The following is a 15,792-nucleotide window of genomic DNA, read 5'->3' as shown; positions in this document are numbered from 1 at the left end:
GCATTACGGAACACCAGCCGGTTTTAACCGGAGACACGCTGGTCCCCGGCCTGCCAACGGCAGGTGTTTATTGCCGTTGAGGTGGGCGGGGCACCTCATGCCGTTACCAGGATACCTGTCAGCAAAGCCGGATTTAATTAGCCCGGTCACTGAAGCTTGAAAAGTAACTTTTGGCCTGGGGTGAGAATCCCACTGTGCCGCACACTCGGCTAATTACGCACCGGGCCGTGCAAATAGGTGGCTCGGCGGCGGCTGTGATTGGATCTCTTTTGTTATGTCAGTGCTACACCCCGAGGAGCTCCGGGGATGCCAGAACTCAATGGTGGCCAGGTCAGTTCATGAAGCAGTGACCCGCAGGTGACCCTAACCCAGGTGACGGGGAGAGTGCATGCCAGACCTGGCTCGCTGCTTCACTGGGCATGTTTCCAGTGACGCTGAATAGCTCTGAGGGGCAGTTTGACTCCTACACCATCAGCATTCTTCTAGCCACTAAGAGAGGCGGTTACCACACTAAAAGAGATGGTAGCACCGGTTAAGCTAGCATCCCGGTATCGTCTCCCCCAGGCCTTAAAGACAGTTAGGTTTGTGGCATCTTGATGTGTGTCGCTGTACAAACTTTACCTGGACTAGAGTCAGCACACATGCTTAGGGGAGGAAGGGAGATGGCTTCCCAGAATGCACCGGACGCCACCTCCTCCAGCTGCATCCTCCAAACACTGCACGCCCTACCAGCGCAGTGTGAGCATGTAAGCTCCCCTTCATAAACAAAAATCTTATTTCCATAATTCATACAGCTGGTTGGCATTTACAGGCACATCAGGTGCAATTGGGACGTTTCAGGAACATTAACATGTATAGAATCGTTTGTCAACAGATCAACAGTGTGCGCAAATCAGCCTGAACTGGTCCCCGCAGCCAGCTGCTAATTACGGTGCGTCCCGTCTGTTTAATGATGGCCCTCTTTGCATGTGAATTATGGCCAAAGGCTTGTGGCATTAGACTTCTGCTTCCACAGTAACTCCGATCGAAAGGGCACAAACCAAATAGTATTTTTCAAGTGAAAATACTTAGAGAATAACTTTTTCCTGACCTTGCATTTGGCCATATCCGGTACAGTTTGGATCATAGCATTAAGGTCATTATTCTCTGCCGTTTCCTATCATCTCGTATTTGTATATGTTGGCAACACCTCCAGGATTGAAGGTTGGAATCCCACATACACATCCATTCTCCATGTCTGGAGTGTGCATGTTCTCTCCGCGTTGTGTTGATTTTCAGTCTTCCCCTGCAGTGCAGAGATATGCAGTTAGGCTAATTGGTGTCGCGGAAATGGTCGCAGTGTGTCCCCGTGACCTAGACTGGGATAAGACGTGGGAAGATGGAAGGATATGACTTGTATAAGAATCCAAGCATAGACAAGTGAGACTTTTAGTGATCAGACTGTCTCTGCTTGGCCAAACAGCCATTAACAAGCTGGGTTATAATGGCAGAACAGGGCAAGTTATTTCAGTTATACTGTTCATCCATCTTCCATACAGTACACTTATCTAGTAAAGGGCCATGGTGAGCCTGGGGGCAACGCTAGGAAGCAGAGGGCATGCGGCAGGGCGGCACTCTGGGGGGCACATCAGTGCCATAAAGGTTATGCTCACACACACACGGGGTATACTTACACACACAAGGTGTACTCACACACACACACAAGAGGTGTACTCACACACACAAGGTGTACTCACACACACACACGGGGTATGCTTACACACACAAGGTGTACTCACACACACACACGGGGTATACTTACACACACAAGGTGTACTCACACACACACACAAGAGGTGTACTCACACACACAAGGTGTACTCACACACACACACGGGGTATGCTTACACACACAAGGTGTACTCACACACACACACGGGGTATACTTACACACACAAGGTGTACTCACACACACACACAAGAGGTGTACTCACACACACAAGGTGTACTCACACACACACACGGGGTATGCTTACACACACAAGGTGTACTCACACACACACACGGGGTATACTTACACACACAAGGTGTACTCACACACACACACAAGAGGTGTACTCACACACACACGCGGGGTATACTCACACACACAAGGTGTACTCACACACACACACACACACGGGGTATTCTCACACACACACAAGGTGTACTCACACAACCATGGAGTATACTCACTCACACATACATGGGGTATACTCACACATACACGGGGTATACTCACACACACATGGGCTATACTCACACACACAAGGTAAACTCACACACGCGGGGTATACTCACTCACACACACATGGAGTATACTCACACAAATGCAATACAAAGATAATCAAGGACTCCTTACACCCCGCAAACTGCCTGTTCCGCAGGCTGAACTCAGGTAGACGGTTCCGTTGCCTGATGTCCAGGACTGAGAGACTCAGTAAGAGCTTTTCCCCCCAGGCCATTAGGCTTCTCAACGTGAACTAGCACTGAATGCACAAAGTCTGCAATTTTGCACTACATTTAATATTTTTCAGTTTTGCACTATATTTTTGATTCGTGATTTTAGATTTTATATCTGCACTGTATATTTTAGATTATATACTGGGTTCCTTACTTAGTATTTATATATTGTAATTTCTCTTTTTTACTCCGACTTTACTTCTTACCTTTTTCTATTTTTATTTTTTTCTATTTTTACACAGCCACATAAGGGTGACTCAGAGATACATTTCACTGCATGTTGTATGTATGTGACAAATAAATCTCTTGACTTGACTTGATAAATCTCTTGACACACACACAGGGTATACTCACTCACACACACGGGGTATACTCACACACACAGATACAGACTCTCACACACACGGGGTATACTCATACATACACACACACACTCACACACGCAGACACACACACACGAGGTGTACACACACTAACACATGGAATATGCTCACACAAACACATGAGGTGTACTCACACACACATGGGGTATACTCACACACACGGGGTATACTCACACACACATGGGGTATACTCACACACATGGGGTATACTCACACACAGACAGGCTATACTCACTCACACACACACACAAGGTATACTCACACACACAGGGTATACTTACTCACGCACACATGGCGTATACTCACACACATACACGGGGTATACTCACTCACACACACACTGGGTATACTCACACACACATGGGGTATACTCACACACACAGATACAGACTTTCACACACACGGGGTATACTCATACACACACAGATAAACACACTCATGCACGCACACACACACTCATGCATACAGATACACACTCACAAACACAGCTCCAGTTTCAGCAATCATTGGAAAGCTGACAATAGAGGCCACTTCCAGGAGAAGTTTACTTTCCTTGTGTCCTTGGTACAAATGCTGAGCAGGACAGGGTTAGAGAATGTGTACAGCGGTGTTCCTCTTGGTGGACAGAAGCGTGTTCTAAGCTACCAGAAATAGGTACGGTCATTTCACATGGCAAAGGGCTTCCTATCCTCTGCTGTTCCACCACACAGCTTAATGCATCAGTTTACAGAGCCAAATGCAGGCAATGTAACAGTATGATAGTCAAACTCTCCCAGAGAGAGAAAAGATATAGTGCAGTCAGACAAGCCCTTTGCTTTGCTAAAGTCATGTACAGTTAGGGAGTATTACTGCCGATAAGAAAGGTTCTAATGAAAGTGTTCTTCAGTTCTTATATTTGTGTTCATGATGACTGCCAGTGAAGACAATGTGTTTGAGACCAAGGCGGTACAATCAGCTCTCATTATGCACTGCGTGATATTACAGACTGCAAGGTCTGGTTTAGGTACCTGAATGGTAAGGACGTCACGCCCATAAACGCTCGTCACAGCTTCATGCCAGCTGTCATTGTTACGGTTATCACATCGCAATTTAGCATGAAGGCTGATCAAACATCGATGGGAGTATGATCGGGGCAGCACCCTGGCCGCGCACCCCCCCGGCGGCCAGCCTTCTCCTCCCGCCTCCCACCTGGGTCAGCTTCAGTCGCCGCTGCCATTATTCCTGTCACTGTGATGTATTTCATTCGCAGTTCTCACCAGTGACCATCCTAACCAAATCACACGTGTTTATCTTTTTTCTTAGTTGTCATATTGCCTTTAATAAATGATTTCAGTTGAATTCACAAAGACTTCACACGCCTGACGGGGACGACTGAGCCCTTTTGAAATGCTTCGGAAATCATAATTTCCCCGGTAACTTGGAATTAAAGAGGTATATTTGAAAGATCTTCCTTTCCCTCTTTGAGGCTCGATACATGAGGGGGGGGGGGGGCAGCATCAGAGGGGTTCACTGCTTGTGGTGTTCTCCGTTCGGCGCTGTTCTCCGTTCGGCGCTGTTCTCCGTTCGGCGCTGTTCTCCGTTTGGCGGTGTTCTCCGTTCGGCAGTGTTCCCCATTCGGCGGTGTTCCCCGTTGCACGGTTAAACGCAGACAAGGGCGCGGGTGAGACGGGACAGGGGAGTGCCGTACACAAAGCGGGGCTGACGTGTGTGCTGGCGGTTTCCGTGGATGACTTACTCTCCATTTACGAGGAGCGGAACACGCACGCGGCTGCAGTGCCCCCTGTTCTGCCTGCCCGCGGGGCCCGCATGAATAGGCGGAAATGAATCGGCCACAGACAGACTCACACGGCCCTTTGAGTCGCGTGAACGGGGATTTTGGCACCCCCCCCACCCCCCTAGTTTCTGTGCTGGGTGGAGAAAAGCCTGATGTCTACCACACTCAAGCAAAGAGCTACCTCGGGGCTGAGCCAAAATTTTTTTAAAAATGCATTTCTCATATTTCTTTATTTTGTTTCGACCTGAGCATTCCCAGACTCTGTCTAAACACGCCCCCCCCCCCCCCAACTGCTGCACTTACCCATCCAGATTTAAGCCCGTAACCCATCCGCCTGCAGCTGGGGGCCACACATGGGGCACGTCAAATCTGAGGGAGAGCCCCCGCCCCCCTCTGGGGCTGGCGTTCCCGGCCCCTTGTGTGGTGTCGGGCTCGGACTCACCCCAGCGTGGCCCCTGGCAGCCAAGGTCATTCTGGCCCTCTTTGATTTGGCTGCTCTCTTTGACATGCAGAGCTCAGCCGTGACTCTGGCAGCCCAGTCTCTCCCCTTCCTTTTTATAAAGTACTTATTGTGCGCCGTTTCCATCGCAGTTTAACAGAGTGTCTTCCTGCACAGCAGGTACTTTTTTACATTCCTGCATTCCGTTACACTCTTCTATAATTTCATTTAATTCCGTAATACTTCTAAGGCCAATCTCAGCATTTCTGGTTTATGTGAAATTTTAAATATGAATTACTTCAGCTAAATGGTTGTTATAGATAATTACCAAATTTACTGAATGACGATAAGATGATAATTTGAACCACATGATATTCTTCAAAGATAACAAGGTCATTTATAATGTTTGTAGTGCTTTTTGACTTCAAATAAAAAGATAAACATTTGAAACATCTTGTTGGAAAACATCTTGAGTGATACGTATCACCGGATCTAAACGCTTGGTAAATTAAATGCATAACGTCCGCTGGTGTGGGTCTTCAGTTTGGTATAAATAAATATTCATTAACTTTTTCAGAGGAGCATTAAAGATGGGTTTTGTAGCACATGAAAGCATTTCACGCAATAGAATATAGTAATAGGGGGAGGGAAAAATACTTCCCAGCACAAAAGTGTGATCCAGATCAGACTTGGGTTGGAAAAAAAATAAAACAAAATCCTGGGACTGTCTCTTTTCCCAAATTATCTAATTTGTCCTTTATGAGCGATTGTAGCCCGAGGTCCTTTTCGAGTGAACAAGAGAAGCTCTTGTTAGCCAGTGGATGCCCTAAAGACGGCTGTAGAAGGCAGAAATAAATCATAATTCTGAGACACAGGAATTCACTTATGGGTCACGGCTAAGTTATTCATTTCATTGCAGCATGGTGCTGCCTTGTCCCGAGCTTCCATCTGTGAGAATGTCGCTTGTCTCGTGACTCCAGGGGTCAGGGGGGGTGACATAACCGACTTAGCACGCATTATTTCCGAACACAGTGGCACCTTGTGTTCCTGCTTCCCGCCCGTCTACCAAGAATCCTGATTCCCCCGTCCTCGGTTTGTCCAAAAAAGCGCTGAAGCGCTGGGAACGTCACTCTCTGTAGTGATGAATGACACTCGACCTCCGGACCTGTTCCTCCGAAATTCATTGAAAGCTAAATTGAAATGAGAGGCCATCTATGGGCTTTTTTGTCACCGATGCCTTTCAGAAAAAAAAAAAAGAAACGTATACCCTCCGACTGCCACCGTCAAGGTACGCGGGACTAAATGAAGATTAAATGAGCTTTGCCTCTGCTGATTAGGAGGGTGATTTACAGAGGTTCTCCGAAACGGATTTCCGCACCTACTCCCCCCACGTCACATTCCTGAACCCCACGATGCTCGTCGGCTTGTCTCTGAATGGACTTGAATATGATTAATTGTTCGGAGCGGCGGTTATGGCGGCTGGACCTGTCAGGCAGTGGCCCCGCCATTGGCATGCCGGCTGAATGGCTGGTTGCCCATTGTGTCTCCGAGCAAGACGGAGGCAAGGAAGGCAGAGTGGTGTCCATTCATCACGGCCGCCCGCCCGCCGAATGCCGTCCCAGGAAAATACCAACACGCTGCAAAGCCGGGTTTGTTATGCACGTGTTTTGTTTTGTTTCTGTATAATGTGCCCACTGCACTGCGAGCCTTACGCCGTCATTCCAATCGAGTGCTTTGCTCGTATACCGGCAACCGTCTAGCCCGTAAAGGAACCACGCGTGTTTTACAAAAAAATGCTTTCGCCGTTAATGAAAAGCACAAGTGTGGCTCTCTCACGAAAACAAACACGGCCAAATGTATTCTTACTAATTGGCCTGTTAACGCCGCTAAATATGGGCGTATTTAACCTAAGAGCACAAACGGGTCGTTTCATCGTGAGCAGCCCTTGGCTAAAGAACAGGCGGCAGCGCAGGAAGTTTACGCCCCGGCGTTGCCAGTCGAGGTCAGACGCTCGATCGGGAGCGCCGATTTTAAGAGTATTTATTTACTCCTGGTTATAAAATGTCAGAGCAAAGTGGTGTCGTGCCAAGTGGCAGCGCCGTATGGGAACGTAAAATCTCACACGGATGATCTGGAAAGTGGTGTGACAGGCCAGAGCTTGGGAATCAGAGCAGCTGTACGGGCGCACGAAATCAGGGTCCTTTATTAAAGCGAAAGGCGGACCGTTAGATCAAGAGGACGGGGACAGGGTTGGGCACGGGGGGGCCGTCATGGTGTGTGGGACATATCAAAATATTTGACAGGCTTCACTGTAATGAAAAGCCCCTCCCCCTTCAGAGCGACAGTGAGCCGGCGCGGGCGGCCCCTGCTCTCCTGATGTCATTGTTCAGCTGCCCGGCGCTCAAAGCTGCCCCGTAGGATGAAGTCAGTCTTCATTATGACCACATAATGAAATTAAGGGACATTTGTTAATTGAATTCAATCAAACTGACTCGGGCATTATCATGGGTGGGGTGGAGGGGTCTGTATAAAAAAGCATTTCTAAAGAAGATTTCGTTTGATTAACAAGCAAGTCTGAGCCAAAAACGGCTGTTTAGAGTCATGAGCAAAGAGCAGCAAGAGCTGCTTTCAGTTCAGCTCTCCGTGAGGCTTCCTGTGACCCGTGTGAACTTCCCAAATACTCCTGACAGGGGTCATACCTTGACCACTGTCCTCCAGTCACAGGGACACAGGGACATTATTAGATATCAGATCCTTACACAGTCTTCAGTTCTAGACAATACAGCAACTTCACATGGTAAGCGTCAATGAGACACACACACACACACACACACACACAGTATCAGTCAAAAGTTTGGACGTGCCAAGCCGCCTACAAAGGAGAGTGTGAGGGTGATAGTGTCGCATCACATGATCTGGACACCTGAGCCAAACACAGTAAAGATGGTTTTGGAGGAGTTTAATTACTAGTCAGTGCATAATTCCAGATATATTCTTTATAGTTTTGATGTCTTTATAATTATTCTAAAATGTAGACAATAGTAAAAATAAATTATTCTGTGGATAGGCATGTCCAAAATTTTGACTGGTACTATATACACAGAGACACACACGCACACATACATAAGGCAGTGAGGCAAGGTAAGGCAGAAGAGTCATAGCTTCATGATGGTAGTGAGGCAAAGTAAAGCAGAGGAGTCATAGCTCCCGGATAGTGGTAAGGCAGAGGAGTCATAGCTCCCTGATGGTAGTGAGGCAAGGTAAGGCAGAGGAGTCATAGCTCACTGATAGTGGTAAGGCAGAGGAGTCATAGCTACCTGATAGTGATAAGGCACAGGAGTCATGGCTCCCTGATGGTGGTGAGGCATGGACCAGCAGAGGAGTCATGTTGGTGGTGAGGCAAGGTAAGTATGTCATGATTTCTTGACGTAAAGTCATTCTGTTGTGATGTTAAGTCGTTCTATCATGATATCATGAGGCATTGTAAGGCAGAGGAGTCATGGCTCCCTGGTGCTAGTGAGGCACGGTAAGGCAGAGTCATGGCTCCCTGATGGTGGTGAGGCACAGTAAGCCAGGGAAGTCATGGCTGCTCATTACATCATCGTGTGCTGGTCCCCTCAAACCACGAGACCCCTCCCTTGTTCTGGCCGTGTCACATGGCCACCCACAGCATCAAAAGCTAATAGCCTTTAAACACTTTCTGCTGTGCTGCTAATTCCCTCGCCAGTGCATTATGGGAATTAATGTACCTGGCATCCTGCGTCAGTAGCAGTGGCTGGCTTTGTCCCTCTTACATTTAGCTTGATGCATTCCTACAGATGGCATGCTATTGGAAAACATTCCCCTCCCCAAGGGGGGGGGGGGGGGGGGGGGGGCACAGGCGCTAACCCTCTAGGTGCAGAAGGCTGTTAGCGGTGCCTGATGATAGTAGGCAAACATTAACATAATAATTAGTGCCTTGTAATTGTTTCATTAAAACCAGTTGTTCCATTTCTCCCCGTGTTTTCCCAGAAGAGCCACTGAATTTGGACGACAGCCAGTGGGAGGACATCCACGTCGTCACCGGAGCACTCAAGATGTTTTTCCGGGAGCTTCCAGAGCCGCTCCTGCCGTACCGCTTCTTCGAGCTCTTCGTGGACGCGATCAGTGAGTGGCCCCCACTTCGGCCTTCTCGTTTGTGATATTAGACTGTCTGGGTTTGGGGTTGGTAGGGGGGGCTGGGAATAGGTCTCTTAATTTGGACTGTGATGGATGGCTTGGCGTGTTTCAGAAACAGCAAGGACACATGTTTGGTGAGTGGATCAGGCTCTGTGGCAGCATGGGGCACCCAGTGGGGGGCGCTCAAGAGGCCTGAGGCCACCCACTGGGCAACTCATTGGCTGCGTACGCTGCTTCTCACTACACTTACCTGTTTGTTGTCGCTTGTTCAGTTTAGTCATTTTTAGTTTGCCTCCTCTTTGCTGTACCTCTATCTTCACCTTCCCAGAAACTCTTAATGAAGCCTGATCTTTAGCTGAAAGCTGCCAGCTTCTCTACATAGCTGCACTTCCCTCATGTTCCAGTAAGAGGCGCTACTCACGATCCTGGCAGTTACTGTGGGGTGGAGAATCGCAAACATGCTTAATGTCATATGGGTGGGGATGTGACATTTTATGTGGCCTCAGAACCTTACAAGACATTTCCGCGGGATGTTAATCACAGCGATATCAAATAGGCAAACAAAGGAGAACACGCCCCCACGATGCATGAGACGGCGCAGGGAGGAGCCCTAAGCCGCGTCCGTGTGTCTGTGCTCCTCGAAGGGGTGAGGCCCCTCCCCTGCGGGCAAATCAATTTACGGCTGTTGATAATGTATCAGCACACTTATTGAGTCTTGAAAGAAGGGCAATTTTATAGCAATAGTGCAATCTTTGTTGCCAGAAACACAGATAAACAATTCAGCGTGTGAAATATGAATGTGAGTGCTTGTTTCTTAACAGTCCTCCTGATTTGCTTACTGTAGCTTAGACATTCGTTCACAGTGTGATTGATAGTTGTGCCCCGTAATTAACTTTTTGTGTACTATCTATAAATCAGCATCTTTAAATGTAGTGTGTGGCTTACGCTTGTGCCGATAACAACTTAGAAAGTTCATCCATCTGCGGAGCGGAATTTAATTTCTTTGCCTCTGATATCCGATTTGGAGTTCGAAAAAGAAACTTTATACATGGAGTCTTTACGAGGCTTTGTAGACATCTATGGTTTTTCATTGTACAGAACAAGTATACATTTGAAGGACCGGCTTTCTTAGAAAGACATGTGGCTTTCATAGTATGTTCATAACGTGACTAATCTTGTTCCAACCTCTTTAAAAATCCGTCAGATTAATTTCCATGGCTGGATGACCAAACACTCGAAAGGCGTGGTTTTCAAACGGAGCCCCTCATTTCTGGTGATGTGTCCACATTGATCACCGTGGCTGCTCTGAGCCGTCCCGTGTACCCTGTCCCGTGTACCCTGTCCCGTGTACCCTGTCCCGTGTACCCTGTCCCGTGTACCCTGTCCCGTGTACCCTGTCCCGTGTACCCTGTCCTACACCGGCAAGCAGCTTCATCTTGTTATTCTGCTTTCTTCCATTCACCTCCTGAAAACTCCTCTGGATCCTCAGAATTTGCGTCATGCCAGGCAAACCGGAGAAATCAGATTCAATTTGCTGGGAATATGTAAAGTGCTCCCCCCAGCCACCACCAACGCTCTCAGACACGCACCCAGGAAATTACCAGACCTATCCGGCCAATTGACAGCCCCTCCCCTTGAGCTTTTGGGTGTGTTTCACAGGAAGTTCACTCGGTAGGAGGTAGATCAATCCCGGCAGAGTGGGGACGCGCCCAAAGTGCTGCCGGCCTGCCCCGGGAAGACACTAATGTGCACGTCTGCCCACATGCCGCTCCTTTGTCCATCAGCGCCTCCGCCTCCTCGTGTCTGACTAACAGCTCCATGATTGCCTCTGTGGTGCATGTTGGCACCAACGACATAGGCAAGGGTAGAAGGGCTGTTCTGCAGGATAAATTTATAGAAGTCGCCAATAAGCTTAGAAGCAGAACGTCCATGGTGGTATTTTCCGAAATACTCCCCGTGCCACGCGCAAGTGAGGCTAAGTTAGCTGAGATAAGGAGATTAAATGCGTGGCTAAAAGGATGGTGTAGGAAAGAGGGGTTTAGGTTTATGGGGCACTGGAGGACCTTCTGGAACAGGTGGGACCTGTTCAAGCCGGATGGGTTGCATCTGAACCGGAGGGGAACCAGTGTACTGGGAAGGCGTATTTGTAGAGTAGTTGAGGAATGTTTAAACTAGGGACTGGGGGGGCAGGGAGGTTAGTTAAGTATGTAACTGGGGGGAAACGGAAAGCCCAAAAAAATCATATTATAAGTAGGCACTGTAATAAGCCTACCCTTTGTTGTCTGTATTTAAACGCCAGGAGTATTAGGAATAAAATTCATGATTTAGAGGCTCTTATCTCATTGGACTCTTATGATATTATAGCAATAACTGAAACGTGGTTGAGTGATAAGGATGGACAAGAATATAATATGGATGGTTACACATTGTTCCGTAAAGACCGTATAGGTAAGAAGGGAGGTGGTGTTGCAGTATATGTAAAGGAAATCTTGCAGGCAAGGGAGCTTACTGATATAAGTAAAAGTACGGAAGCTATATGGGTAAAATTAGATGCTACAAACTCAAATAGCCTAATTGTCGGTGTTTGTTACAGAGCACCCAATGTAGCTGCTGAGGAAAGCAGATTGTTATACAGTGATATTAGGATTATGAGCAATAAAAATGATGTGGTAGTTATGGGTGATTTTAATCTACCGGGGATACAGTGGGACATTGTTGCTGGCTCTTCTGAAAATGAACTTGAGATGGTGGAATTAGTACAGGATTGTTTTTTTACTCAGTTTGTTAACACCCCTACCAGGGGAGATGCCATTCTTGATCTTGTTTTGTCTAATAACCAGGACAGGATTGGTAAATTAGATGTTTTAGAACCACTTGACAGTAGCGATCATAACATGGTTAAATTTGAGGTTAAGTTTAGTGCCCGAAGAGCAAAGTCCAAATCAAAAATATATAATGTTAGGAAGGCTAACTTCAATTGTATGAGATTAAAACTAGAAACCGTGAACTGGATGGAGTTAAATAACAAAACTGTTGAAGAGGCATGGGAATTTTTTAAAAGCACATTATTGCAAGTACAAGAGGACTTCATACCTGTTTCTAGCAAGAATAAATCTAGGAAATTGCAACCTAGGTGGTTTAATAGGGACATAAAGTATAAAGTAAGGAGGAAAAGGGCTTTGTTCCAGAGATGGAAAATAACTGATGATGACATAATAAAGCAAGAGTATCTAAATCTACAGGCTGAATTAAAAAATGACATTAGACGAGCTAAAAGGAATGTCGAAAGGAAGATCGCATTGGAGGCTAAGGATGACGTTAAAAGTTTCTTCCAGTATTTTAACTCTAAAAGAGCTCTAAAAGCTGAAATTACTAATCTGCAGGATAGTAAGGGTCTTATAATTGAAAACGACATTGACATAGTAAATGAGTTCAATGATAGTTTTGCACGGGTATTCACTGTCGAGGACACTAGTAACTTACCAGTTCTTATTACTAATTCAACATCGTCTATAACTAATATATATATAACTGAAGCTGATGTTTTGCAAAGCCTAGCTAAGCTCAAAATAAATAAATCACAGGGCCCTGATGGCATCTTACCTATAGTGTTAAAAGAGATGAGGGATATTATTTGCCGACCCTTAACATTACTGTTTCAAAAATCCTTATCTGAAGGTGTGGTACCTTCTGATTGGAAGCATGCCAACATAACGCCCATTTTCAAAAAAGGGGATAGAAGTAATTTGTCAAACTATAGGCCAATCAGTCTAACTTGTATAACTGGTAAAGTTATGGAGGCTATAATCAAAGAGAAAATGGTAGATTACCTGGACTCAAATAACATTTTGAGGGATAGCCAGCATGGATTTAGGAGAGGTAGATCCTGTTTAACAAATCTGTTGGAGTTTTTTGAGGAAGCTACTCAGGAAGTTGATGATAAGAAGGCCTATGATGTCATCTATTTAGATTTCCAAAAGGCTTTTGATGTTGTTCCCCACAAGAGGCTCTCACTTAAACTCAAAGCGACAGGTATTTTAGGAACTGTAGCGACTTGGATTGATAACTGGTTAACGGATAGGAAGCAGCGAGTAGTTATAAGAGGCTCGATGTCACAGTGGGCCTGCGTTCATAGTGGGGTACCGCAGGGTTCAATTTTAGGACCACTTTTGTTCCTAATTTACATAAATGATATAGACACCAATATATACAGTAAACTGGTGAAATTTGCAGATGACACCAAGGTGGGTGGTGTAGCAGATACTGAACTAGCGGCTCAGCAGCTACAGCGGGATCTTAATTTAATTAGTGACTGGGCTGACACCTGGCAGATGAAATTTAACATAGACAAATGTAAGGTACTCCATGTAGGGAGCAGAAATATAAAGTACAGGTATTTTATGGGACCTACTGAAATAAAGGTAGCTGATTATGAGAAAGACCTTGGTGTGTATGTTGATGCTTCCATGTCTCATTCTCGCCAGTGTGGGGAAGCAATAAAAAAGGCCAATAGGATGTTGGGGTACATCTCCAGGTGTGTGGAGTTTAAGTCAAGGGAGGTAATGCTAAGATTATACAATTCCTTGGTGAGACCTCACCTAGAATATTGTGTACAGGTTTGGTCACCATATCTTAAAAAGGACATAGCGGCCTTAGAAAAGGTGCAGCGTAGGGCCACAAGAATGATTCCTGGTCTTAGAGGAATGTCATACGAGGAAAGGTTATTTGAGCTAAATCTGTTCAGCCTCAAGCAAAGGAGACTGAGGGGGGACATGATCCAGGTCTATAAGATTCTAACAGGTTTGGATGCTGTTCAACCGAATAGTTACTTCAGCATTAGTTCAAATACAAGAACTCGTGGCCATAGGTGGAAATTAGCGGGAGAACATTTCAAACTGGATTTAAGGAAGCACTTCTTTACACAGCGTGTAGTCAGAGTATGGAATAGTCTTCCTGATAACGTAGTGCAAGCTGAATCCTTGGGTTCCTTTAAATCAGAGCTAGATAAGATTTTAACAACTCTGAGCTATTAGTTAAGTTCTCCCCAAGCGAGCTCGATGGGCCGAATGGCCTCCTCTCGTTTGTATAGTTCTTATGTTCTTATGTTCTTATGATGAGAAGGCACAGGCCACCTGGGATGACACCGTCCGTGCTCCTCTTGGGAGTCCAAAGGCACACGTGTGACCCGGATAAGCTGAGAGCCGGCACGGACGCTCATCTCATTCTGTAACTTGTTTACTCCTATCGTGATTTTCCATCCCCCCCCCCCCAGCAGTGAGATTTTGAGTCTGAACGTCATACGAGGGCTCTGTCCAATCAGGCCGGGTCTGGGTCACTTTCCCCATACAGTACGCACGTGACACGCGAGTCACTCTTAAAGACGAGTGACAGGGCTGCTGATTGGCGGCTCTGTGCCGTAGAGCTCTGCAGCTAATGATCGACCTTCGACTGTGTTTCCTCAGTGAAGCTCATCTTCATTCCTCAGGAGCTAAATAAGGTGCTGGTCCAATCATATATCGTCCCTTTGCTTATCTTGTGCTGGGCTTACAGAGGGCCTGGAACCTACTGTAGGTGGCGCAAGGCACAAGGTTGAGGATTCCCTGGATGGAATGACAGTCCATCGTATTCACAACATATAGACTGAAATGGGGCTTTGGTACATTTCCTTGACAGAGATGACTCTGCGTAGCTCCTTAGCTTGGCCTGATTAATGATTGGCCATCAGGTGGGTCGGTAACCCCCCCCCCCCCCCCCTAGGGGCAGCACTGGGGGCTAGCTGTCTGCTCCGGGGAAGCCCAGCCCATCCTCCCTCGTTCCGGGTCTTCCTCCCACATATGGGATGGGAAGACAGGATTGCATTCATGTACCACATGAGAGTACTGGATTCAATGATATAAAATGGCATCCCATAGTGCCACGGACACCCTCTCTCTTTGGGCTGGGCTAGACGGGTCCTCTCTCCGGACCCGGTTGGGCGGTCGTTATCTGCTAGTCCAAGCCCCCCCTCCCCCACCGCACATGAATAAATGATGCTGGTAAAGATGAGCGGTTTCCCCCGCGGGCCCTGGGACACACGGGCACCATCTGTACCCCGTCTCAGGTTCCAAGCAAAGTTTGTGTGAGGAAGCAGCCAGAGCAGAGGCTTCTGGGAGCCGCGGCCGGAGCGGGCCATCTGATGGGCCCCGGGCCGCCGTCACACACGTCTGATTACAGAGCAGCTTTGTGACGCCGGGGCCGCGGGGGTGGGGGGGGGGCGTATTTAATTAGCCTGGTTAGCGATCGTGGTCAGGATTGTGAAGTGTCATTCTAATTATCATTTGATTGCTCCTTTATTGTAAGCACATTTAATATGTAGAGAGTGTACACATATACACAAGTCATATATGTATTTTGATTTGTTGTGTATGTAAGTGTGTGTGTATGTGTGTGTGTGTATGTGTGTATGCATATATCTACATACATACATATATATAATTTCCTTAATGCAGGCACTTGCTTGCAGTGAAACAGATGAGAACAGTATGTGTGTTTTTCCTGCTGTCAGTGGCAGTTTAGGT

General features: G+C 46.8%; 1 protein-coding gene across 1 annotated transcript in view; it reads left to right on the top strand.

Moving 5' to 3' along the window:
• arhgap15 (Rho GTPase activating protein 15) overlaps positions 1 to 15,792 on the top strand; it is a 126,641-nt gene that overhangs the window by 75,844 nt on the left and 35,005 nt on the right. The window contains exon 12 of the mRNA XM_023815998.2: positions 9,089 to 9,223. Within this exon, the coding sequence (XP_023671766.2) occupies positions 9,089 to 9,223 (135 nt within the window). The remainder of the gene's footprint in view (positions 1 to 9,088; positions 9,224 to 15,792) is intronic.

The sequence above is a fragment of the Paramormyrops kingsleyae genome, chromosome 16 (genome assembly GCF_048594095.1).
Source record: "Paramormyrops kingsleyae isolate MSU_618 chromosome 16, PKINGS_0.4, whole genome shotgun sequence".
Lineage (NCBI taxonomy): Eukaryota > Metazoa > Chordata > Actinopteri > Osteoglossiformes > Mormyridae > Paramormyrops > Paramormyrops kingsleyae.
The sequence above is the reverse complement of the archived record's forward strand: the minus strand, read 5'-3'. Positions and strand labels throughout refer to the sequence as shown.